A 10,697-nucleotide genomic window follows, 5' to 3' on the forward strand; every position below is an offset into this window, starting at 1 on the left:
ATCTTCGATCCAAAATAAAATAAAATAGAAATCCTATTTCTATTAATTATTACATCAGATCGAATGCCTATACATTGAGTCTAAAATTAAAAAAAATTATTTACAGACCAAATGTAATAAATAAATCAGGAAACTGCAAATCTTGCAGGTTCCCTGTGCAAACCAAGATTTCGATCTCCTCTTGTACGAACAGCCCATAAATCAAGAAAATCAAAAAGAACAATTCTAAATAATAATCAGATTTATATAAAATTAATTTCAGATTATTCGCCCATTAATTTTGGGAACAAAATTTCCCAAAACCCATATCTGCGCAAATCGGGTAGAACACCTTCTGCCCATTTGCGCTGGTTCAGATCTGAAACAAACTGGTTCAAGATTTGAACCATGGCTCTGATACCACTGAAGGGATGAGAGATCCATCCCATGTACGCCCAATGATTGCGGAATAAGGGGCGAATTTCAAAAATTTTATCTCTCCCTTCAACTGGGAATCGTATTCCCTATTTAGAAAATCATATTTTCAATGATCAATCTTGAACCATAAACTGAACCAGATCTGAACCAAAAGGAGTGGGAGAGGATTATACCTGATACGGAGTAATACTATCTCCCAATGGAGGTGTTCACGCCCAAGGAAGAATCCAAAATCTGCTCCCACTGAAGATGGCGCAGTGCAGGGTGGAGCAGAATCAGCAACGTTCTTCAAAAGAACTTGATCCTTCGTAAGGATCAACTGGACGACTTGAGTACAGCTCCAACCAATCTTTTCACAAAAGATTGAAATCAAGATCCAATCTTGATTGCTCCCAAGAACTGGAGATCGAACTGAAGGAATGGCAATGGCAGGAAGGTGGCGGTAGGAGAGAATTCGCAGTATGCAGGAAATCTCTCAATCTCTCTTTCTTTAAGAGAAGAATGCTGTTGATGATGTAAAAGGCTGCTGCCCCCTTCCCCTTTTATAATCTCAAAGGGATCAGCTCCTAATCAGATTAGGAGCTGCTAATCCAAATCATATTTGGGTTAGAAGTCCCTTAGTGATAAGGGATAATCCTTATCTTATCTGCAAATCAGATCAGCTGTCTCCTAATCTAATTAGGAGGTTTCTAGATCTAAATCTTATTTAGATCTTGGACTCTCTGAGTGGATAGGGTCTAAGCCCAATCCTTTTAGCTGACCCACTTCAGAATTTGCCCCCTTTAAATGACTGATCAAATCAGCCCAGTTCGAAATGGGCTTAAGGCCCATTTAAGGTTATGTACTCAAAAGGCTTCCAAATTGCTACCCAGTTGGGCTTCCTTGTATGGCGTGGGACCCAAGCATTGATCTACACATCAGCCACATGGGTTCAGCCCAGCCTTTGTTACAAGGCCTGGCCGAATGCACTGCTGAAGACAGTGTACCCCCTGAAACTCATCAAATGAGCTCTATGGGCCCAACACTTACACTAAGTGGTCCCTGGGCCAAGCCACCTTGTAACACCCAGGGACTGTGGGCAGATGCAAGATTAGCCCATCAGGCATTATCCTCAATGGTCTTAGACTTAACCTCTCTTTCCATAATGATTATACACTGCCCGACAAGAGAGGACCTCTCCCTCGGCTGCAAGGAACAGTGTTGCACTCTCCACTTATATGGATCCCGGGAATTAAAACCTTCTTGCAAACAATTTAGAAACCATACATATATACTTTTATATCTTATATAAAATATATTTTGCAAAACAAATCTCAACGGTTGAAATCGGCTGCCGGCAGTCTTGGTTTCCATCAGTGAGAGTGCATCCCTGATCATTACCTTTGTCCGACAAAGGGGCTGATCCTGTCACTATGATCACCCACTCAGATGAATTCTCGGACTGTCCCAACATACCCAGGTTTTGACCCCCGCTAAGGATCTCACTGATTGGTACATCAAAGATAGCCCAATCCGACACCTAGTGTAGTATCATAATCGAGTCTAGGGGTCGGGTGTAACTTTCCAGTTTTGCCCATCAATCTCCAAGGTCCAGGGCAATACTGGAAATCTGGTCCAGTTCAAAGATTCAATTAATCCTACACTGTATGTGCCTAGGGTCTCACCCTGGCAGCTGAGACAGGCCACCCCAACCGACTTGGTGGCACCACAGTGTCAGCCTTGTCAGGATAGGTCTCCCCAGACCGACCCACTGGCTGTGAACATTCTAAACTAACACGAGTCTCATTAAGTGTCCAGTTTAAGGGTATTACACAGAAACATACCAAGGGAACATGAATTAAATATGTATCTTTATTCATTTACAATAAACTCATAAAGTACATCATTCTGATTGAAGCTAAGGGCATACAAAACTGTCTAACACTCACATCATATAATGTCATGTGACTTGGGGCAATTTTGGGTCATGAATATGGGTATGGAGCACCTATTCATGTAATAAAATTAGAGTTTAGTCATAAGGATGGGAAAACCATGCTATCTTAGGGGCAATTAGGGGTCTTGCAACTTGGGGCGACTAGGGGAGTACTCTATATAAGGGAAGAAAGAGATGGGCAAACCATTCTATCATAAGCTCTCTCTACCACTCTCTCTCCTCCCTTGCTCCCATAAAACCCTAGATTGTTCCAGCCCTAGTAGGGATGTTTTTCTTTCAATTACTAACTATGTTTTTGGAAAATAACATCAGTCGTAAGAAGGCTCACATTGTTGCATCAATCCCAAGAAGATTGGAGGTCCGAAGTGCAAAAAATTACGTTGTTAAATCAGCTTCACTTTATTGTTGTGCCATCTTCAGCGGAGGCCAGTTTGGGTCTAACATTGGGCATGAACTACCACTTTGGGATTTGCATTTGTGGACCCCATATCAGGGATGATCGGAAATTAATTTGGGTTTCAAATCTGATTCAGATCAGTGCAAGATCGACCTTGAAATTTCAGATTTCAAAATCACCAGAAAACCAGTTCTTGGGATGGGTTAGAAAATTTTTAAAATAGGGCCAACTACTAGATCTGGTTCGGTCATTTCTAATCTGAACTCTAACACTTCCAGCAGTTGCAAACCCTAGATCTTTACATCCCAAGTTCTTGTCTCAATTTCTCCTACATGTAACTCATGTATGAATTTAACGTAGGGTGTTCTGTGATGAACCCATAGAAATTTTGCTTGTGAGAGAAGAAAGAAATCTATTATTCAATCTCACATGGTTTCAAAGAAAAGAAACTTGATCCAGATTATAATTCACACAGTTAGTAGTGAAAGTAATTTCAGTAACTTTTCATAAATGCACTCAGATGGATTTCTCTTGAGTCTTGAATATTAGTTAAAAACATCTGGGAGATTTATAGGATCAGGGTAAGAAATGTAAGAAATGTTATGTACAAAAACCAGGGTAACATTGACTGAGTAATTGGTTAATGGTCTCTGAATTGATTCAGATACTTCAATAAATCTATCAATGGTAGCTTTTATCACATGCCAATGCATACCCATTCTGTATGATGGTTCATATAGCGTTGGAAGAACATCACCAGCATACACACAAAGTCAACGTTCATGCCCTATTAAAACTTAGAGCTTGGAAAAACCATTGTGGCTGCTGCAAGCTCTCTCGATCAAATGTTGCAGTAGAAGCACGAGTGATGGTGTTGGTGTCACAAAATTCCTCCTGTTGATCTGATCTGAACATCATGGAAAAGGTCAGCTGCCTGGTTTCATCACGTTCTCGACAACCCAATAATTTAAGAGAAGAATGTTCGTGATGCTTTTGAGGTTTCCTCGTTCTACTGCCACATCCAGTAGTCAGTGTCAGCTCCAGGTTGCTTTCTGTATCTGCATAGATCTGTGGATCATGAGAGCCATCAATGATCATCTTATCCTTTGAGGGCCTTTGGAGGATAGGTCCAGAGTGGTCTTCAATTACACTGGTTTTAGCTGAGATATCCTCTTTAGCAGGTCTTTCAAGATCAAAGCCTCTAGGAATTCTGAAAGCATCCCCAGAGCTACTGCATCGATCTTGAGAGCCTGGATCAGCTATCGTGCCATAAAAACTAGATTTTGTTGGGGTAGAGGGTTGGTTCCAGATACCAAAGGGGTAGTTAGGCTGGGAGCCAGTCCCAGGACTCCAAAACCCAGTTGAATTATCTGAGACACTGAAGTCAGGTCCAATCCGCCGAATTACTTGATTGGTTGAATTGGTTTGTTGGTTGAGCTTCTGCTCCTTATTTCTAAGCTCAGACATGAGCATCTTCTGAACATTATACAGCCGATGGAGTTCTCTTACCTGCATCATTCATTTATCTTAGTATTTAGATTCATGACACTAAAAACTTGAAATGAAAGAAAGGAAAGCAAAATTCCCCATCAGCAGGAACAAAACGAAGCTACTGCAACATAAAACAGTACACTGGATGAAAATGTGAGGATCTACTGGTCCTAAATGCGGTCCAACCTATTAGAATGGGTGTATTAATTGAACCTATCAGGTGGTTGTAAAGTGTTAATTAACCATTTTACTCTGCAAAAAGTATTCGAAAAGAAAAAAACAATGAAAAGGTATGGAACAGAGGATCAAAATAACACTGCAGTCTATGCTTACATCCAGTTTAACTTGTAGAAGTTCATTAATGATACAGATAAACTAGATTTTCCCTAAATCAGAAGAATAGATGAAGTCAAGAATGTCAGTGTACCTGCTCCTTAAAGGTCTCTTCATGTCTCAGCATTGTTTCCTTCATAGATTCTCTATTGTATAGTTCGAGCATTTTATACATGGAGTCTTGAAACCTGTCAAGACCAATTTGTATATTCTCCTTGAGCAAGCTCCTCTTGTAAAACTCTGGAGAACCTGCCGTGTTCAATGCATTATAGTTGCGGTTGGTTTGTAATCTAGAGAGGAGATTAACAGCATACTGGAGTTCCATTCTCATGCCTGAAACAGTAGTAGAAGGATTTATTATTACAATGCAAGTTATAGAAGAATCTGCAACAAAACAAGTGCATCAACTAAAATAATGTTTGCACAGTTGAAAATGTATAAATGTGAAAATTAGTGACCTGGTCAGAAGTCAGAAATTAGGCAGGTCTGAGAAAAATTTTCCACGTTTTTAATGGTTTAAGATGTTCAGATTAGACTTCCTTTTTGTCTTTTGTTTTCGGGTTTTGTTTTTTATTGATTATCCATGCTGGATTCACGCACAAGTTGGAGGTGCAGAAATTATGGCCTAGACTCAAAAATCAAGAATCTAGTGCTATATCTCTGCACCTGATGACAACCAAAAATTGGACCATGTCACATTCTACAGTTCATACCAATTACACCAACTAAATGTCAAAATTACAAACACCCTTACGAAGCTAGAGCCAAGCCAATAAAACTTAAGTATTTATTAAAACCCAATAGACAGTATCTGCCCGTCCAAGGTGAAACACAATGCCCAAGAGTACGTTTATTTCCTAAGTTTTATTTATTTGTGACCACAATGCCTTACGCTATGTCACTGTATGTTTAGATACTTGTCTGTTGTACCCCTTTGCGTTTATGATATTTAGACAGATCCATCTGATTCAAGAGATTTTTCTTATATTCTTCTTTTTGAGGGATTGTACTATTTCAGACAAACAAATGGGAGGTTTTGCACCAATTACCTTTACAATGTCTAAAGCTTCTAGTGACAAATGAGAACGGCATTTCAGAGTAACTGAAGTAAATGGAATAAACCCAGGACTTAGAGATTTTAAAAGTGCCCTAATAGAAATTAAGAACTATAGGATGAATTTATGAGCCATTGAGAATAGTAGTACAAGTCTCAAGATGAGCAAGGCATAAGGCTACTGTCGTAATAATTGTTGATGGTCTATAGGAAAAAGGAGATTGGTTCTATCAGAAAAGTTGAGTCTAAGTGAATGTGAATGAAACATCATATTTGTAGAAACTCACGAGAGACTTATGTTTCCGTGTTGATTGGTGGTGGGGTGGGGGTATAAAACTATAAAGCCACAAGAATAACAATGCCATCACTAGACACAGTGTCACAAAAGATAAAATACTACAACACCAAGAAATCATTGCAGACAGCTCAATGCAACTGAGAACACACATACAGAGAGAGAGAGAGATTGAAGAAATTAAGCAAACTTCAACTATCCAACCATCCATGAATAATCACAAGGGACAGGAGAAAAATCCTTCAGGAGGATACCTTGAAGGAGAGATCGGCTACTTTTACTATGTTTCAAGAGGTGGAAAAAGTAAAAAAAACTAAACTACAGATAGGTCATCCATCTCAAGCATAAAGCGTAATCTGCTGAATCTCTTTCATCTCAAGAATTGGAGGACCTAACTACTTTGTTTTTCCAATGTGAATGATCTCTTTCATCCAATAGAGAGAATTTACCACCTTCTGTGGATGAATTAGAAAAGATCATTTCTGGAGTTTCCAGAATCATTGACTTGAGAAATTTAATTTTCTAAAACACAAAAGAAAACCATCCCTAAATAATCTAAACATGACATAACAAGCATCATCATGAATATCAATTAAGGATTCAAGAACAACTACAGCTGCAACTAAGAACAATTGAAAGATGAAGATCTCTTAACCTGCAAGTTACAACAGCAGGATCCTGTGGTTGTTTTGGGTTGGTCATGGAGAACCTTACTCCCTCTCCCAGCTCTTCTCATCCATCTGGAAACCCGTGAACATAATAAAACTTAATTATAATACCACCAGACATTCCCTGATCAGCATCCGTGGTCCATTCCTCCTAAAGTCCCTATGCCAGGGGAGTTAACTACAGAGCAATCCAAGCTGGGAAAGCCGATTTATTGGGAGAAATCTCAGATACCCGGAAAATCTCCTGTCTAGCCAAGAAAACTAGACTAACTTTTCTAAGAGAAACAACAAAGGAACTTCATTAGAGGAAGTACAACAATACTAATAATAATAATTCACGCTTGACAGGCTGTGAAGGAGATGGGCAAAAAAGGTGGAGAAGCTTATGGCAAAATAAATGGGTGTCTGTTTTGGTATATAATGATACTCAGAAGGAGGATCAAAAAGGGGGTCCCCAAGAGAAGCAAAAATAAAAAATAAAAACAGATCTCACTGTACGTAAGCTCATTTAAGCTTGTGAACAAGATATTCCAGACAGTTCTTCTATGACATCAAGATACAATATGTTCGAAGCTGGAGCTTCTTCATCAATACGCAAGATCAAAACCTTTCTTTCTCTTTACTCTTCTTTCTTATTTCTGGAAATTCAAAGATACCCAGTAGATTGTTCTTTCTGTACTTGACAATCCATATCCACTTCCCTATCAAATAAATAACTAAACCAGCATACACTTGAAATTTGAATTTTTCTTTAGATATCCACCTCAGGTGTGGTTTCTTATTTGTAAGTGGCAACACTGATATTCCTTGAAAAAGGTGAATTCCTCTGATAACCCACGCCTGATTGATTGGATTGAGAAAAGCTTCAAACCTTCTTGGTGGGCCCCCCTATTGGATAATTTAAAAGTACGCACTACATTTCTTTTCCTGTTCTTGAAAACCCACCTCCAGTTTGTAGTAAAAAACTGTCCAGAAAATTACTGCCAGATGCCAAAGGTGTCTCTTTATGGTAAACTAGAGCTCCAAAAGGCAGTCTTTCTTATCTCTATGTAAATGATCTCAAAATTTTTTGAAACCTTAGTACTTGCTCAAAACCAACTTACTTTCAAGTTTCATCGATTAGACTGTTTACCAAGATCCTGCCCATTGAAAGTGAAACTTGGTTGTCTTTTTCTTCAAGAAGACAAGAAAACCAACATAATTATCTCTTGCAACTCAAAAACTAATTCGGAAAATAGGATTCAAATGTGCAAATCCAAACCAGTACAGTAAACAATTGTGGTAAAAATCTTCAACAGGCAAGAGAGGGATGGGTACCTCCAATATATCGCTTTCCTCTAAAAGATGCTGGACTAAAACATACCTGTCTCAAAACAAAGTAATTAAAAATCTAAAGCTCCACCACCTACTCCTCATCTGGTGAAGTTTAGACCACTCACACAAACCCCTCATGTCTTACAGCCTTATTTTCATTAGATTTCTTTAGGCTCAGTTTGAAAGGAGTACAAATACCTTGTATTTATATTATTTTGTATGTATTTGCAGAGTACATATTTGTATTTATACTCTTTCCAAACCGAGCCTTAGTAAATATTTGTTTATTATGTGGACATGGCTTTGTTTTGTCTTATACCTTCTTCTGTCTGTTCAAGATCTTTTCACATTTCTTTGGGTAACATGGGTTCTGCAACATTATTATTGTAATTCAGAATAAAATAAAAGAGAAAACAATCTTGTCTTTTTTAATTCCACTAATATTTTAATAAAAAGTTGTATTATTTAAAGAGGAAGAGGATATTGATCTTTCCTTTTCTCTTGGAGGAAATCCTCTCATCTCTCAAGTGATTTTGCTACCTAGACAGGTGTTTTATAAGTCTTTCCTAAGAATCTAGTCCTTTCCGTTCCCTCATTTTCCTTTGGATTGCACTATGCAAAATAAGCCATCTGCACATGTCCTTGATTGATTGATCCTTAATTTAGTATCACTAAGGCCATGTTTCGGAATACTTAAAAATAAGTGCTTATTTGGGTTGGGGCCACACCAAATTGTAACTTATTTTAAGTACTTACACTGAAAGGGATGGTAGAATCCATCGTATGGACGCTAAAATAGATGCGGAATGGGTGGGTGAATTTCAAAAATTTTCTACCTACCTTTCAACTGGGAATCACATTCCCTAATTTTAGAATCAAGATTCAAGGATCCTACTTGAACCAGAACCGAATCAGATCTGAACCAAAAGAAAATGGAGTAAATTATACTTGATCCAGAGAAATAATATCTCCCAAAGTTGGTGTTCACGCCCAAAGAAGTCACCAAGATTTGCTCCTGCTGATGATGACACAGCAACTGTGGAACAGAACCAGCAGGGTGCGTTCTACACACTGAATCCTTCACAAGAATCCTTTGGATGACAATGAGCACCAAACCGAATCAGTCGTTCATCAAAGACTGATATCAAGAACTTTTCTTGATCTTTCTCTGACAGAGAAAAACGAACTGTGTTCTGTATCCCTAGGGTTCTGAGATCCTATCTCACAAAACTGCAGGATGTGTGTTCTGTATCCCTAGGGTTCGAATTCTTGTAATTCCAATAGGGTTTCTTCCAGTTGCTTAATGATTAAGAAAAAGATCTCCTGATCATATCAGGAGTTGCCCTTATCCAAATCTGTATTTGGATTAGAACTCTTCTTAATCTTATCTGCAGATTAGATAAGCTTTTTTGGGCTCATCCTAATCTCAAATCCGCCCCTTAATAGTGAGTGATCAAATCAACCCAGTTTGAAATGGGCTTTAGGCCCATTAAGGTTATGTGCTTAAATGTCTTCCAAACTGCAGCCCAGTTGGGCTTCTTTATATGGCGTGGGACCCAAGCATTGATCTACAAACCAGCTACATGGGTTTGGCCCAGCCTCTGTTACAAGGCCTGGCCGAAATCACTGGAGAGCCCAGTGAACCCCTTGAACCTATCACATGGACCCTATGGGCCCAACACTTACACTAAGTGGTCCCTGGGCCAAGCCATCTTATAAAAACCCAGGGACTATGGGCAGGTGCAAGATTAGCCCATCAGGTATCATCCCAAATGGCCTTACACTTAACCTCTCAGCTCATAATGATCAAGCACTGCCCGACAAGAGAGGACCTCTCCCTCGGCTGCAAGGAACGTGCTACACTCTCTACTTACATGGATCCCAGGAATTAAAACCATTTGCAAACATTTTGAAACTATACTTAAATATATATCATATATATAAATTTTGCAAAACAAAATTCCAACGATTGAAATCAACTGCTGGCAGTTTGGTTTCCATCAGAGAGAGTGCATCCCCGATCATTACCTTTGTCCGACAAAGGGGTTGAACCCGTCACTATGATCACCCACTCACATGAATTCTTAGACTGTCCCAACATACCCAGGTTTTGACCCCCACTAAGGATCTCACTGATTGGCATATCAAAGACAGCCCAATCCGACACCTAGTGCAGTACCATAATCGGGTCTAGGGGTCAGGTGTAAATTTACAGTTTTGCCCATCAATCTCCAAGGTCCAGGGCAATACTGGAAATCTGGTCTGGTTCAAGGGTTCAAGTAATCCTACACTGCATGTGCCTTGGGTCTCACCCTGGCAGCTGAGACAACCCACCCCAACAGTTGGCAGCACACCAGTGTCAGCCTTGATAGGATAAATCTCCCCAGACTTATCCAACGGCTGTGAACATTTAAAACCAACACAAGTCTCATTAAGTGTCCAGTTTTAGGGTCTTACACAAAAGTATACCACACAACATGAATCAAACATGCACTTCATTTATTTAAATTAAATATCAAAAGTACATCAAAACTGATTAAAGCTAAGGGCATATAAAAACTGTCCAACATGTACAATAAGCACTTATTCAGTTTTTCACTTTCAAAATTATCCCTAATTGAATTTCAAAATACCACTTATAAAACTATCTTTAGTTGAATTTTATAAAAGTACTCTCGTAATGTGTTTTCTTACTTTTAGAAAAGCACTTCCATAAAAGTGCTTTCATAATAGTACTTTAGTAAAAATACTTTTTAAAATTATTTCTATAAAAGTGCTTCCATAAAAATACT

The 10,697-nt window shown here is 38.8% G+C and overlaps 1 protein-coding gene across 1 annotated transcript; it reads right to left on the bottom strand.

Annotated features, from left to right (window-relative positions):
- Nucleotides 1-3,148: 3,148 nt before the first annotated feature.
- Nucleotides 3,149-7,374, bottom strand: LOC104590926 (uncharacterized). Its single transcript, XM_010249700.3, has 3 exons — nucleotides 6,579-7,374; nucleotides 4,669-4,907; nucleotides 3,149-4,259 (listed from the first exon to the last, which is right to left on the bottom strand). Exons 2-3 carry the CDS (start codon nucleotides 4,903-4,905, stop codon nucleotides 3,531-3,533), a joined length of 966 nt encoding a protein of 321 aa, XP_010248002.1. The 5' UTR covers nucleotides 4,906-4,907; nucleotides 6,579-7,374; the 3' UTR covers nucleotides 3,149-3,530.
- Between the last annotated feature and the right edge of the window lie 3,323 nt (nucleotides 7,375-10,697).

This window comes from Nelumbo nucifera, chromosome 8 (genome assembly GCF_055504915.1).
Source record: "Nelumbo nucifera cultivar China Antique chromosome 8, China Antique-T2T, whole genome shotgun sequence".
Lineage (NCBI taxonomy): Eukaryota > Viridiplantae > Streptophyta > Magnoliopsida > Proteales > Nelumbonaceae > Nelumbo > Nelumbo nucifera.

Bases quoted from the DNA above. Each gene is read 5' to 3' on its own strand.
- LOC104590926 (XM_010249700.3), bottom strand. From the start codon at position 4,905: ATGAGAATGGAACTCCAGTATGCTGTTAATCTCCTCTCTAGATTACAA. The intron at 4,260-4,668 runs GTACACTGACAT...TGAATGATGCAG, and splicing joins AAGAGACCTTTAAGGAGCAG to GTAAGAGAACTCCATCGGCT.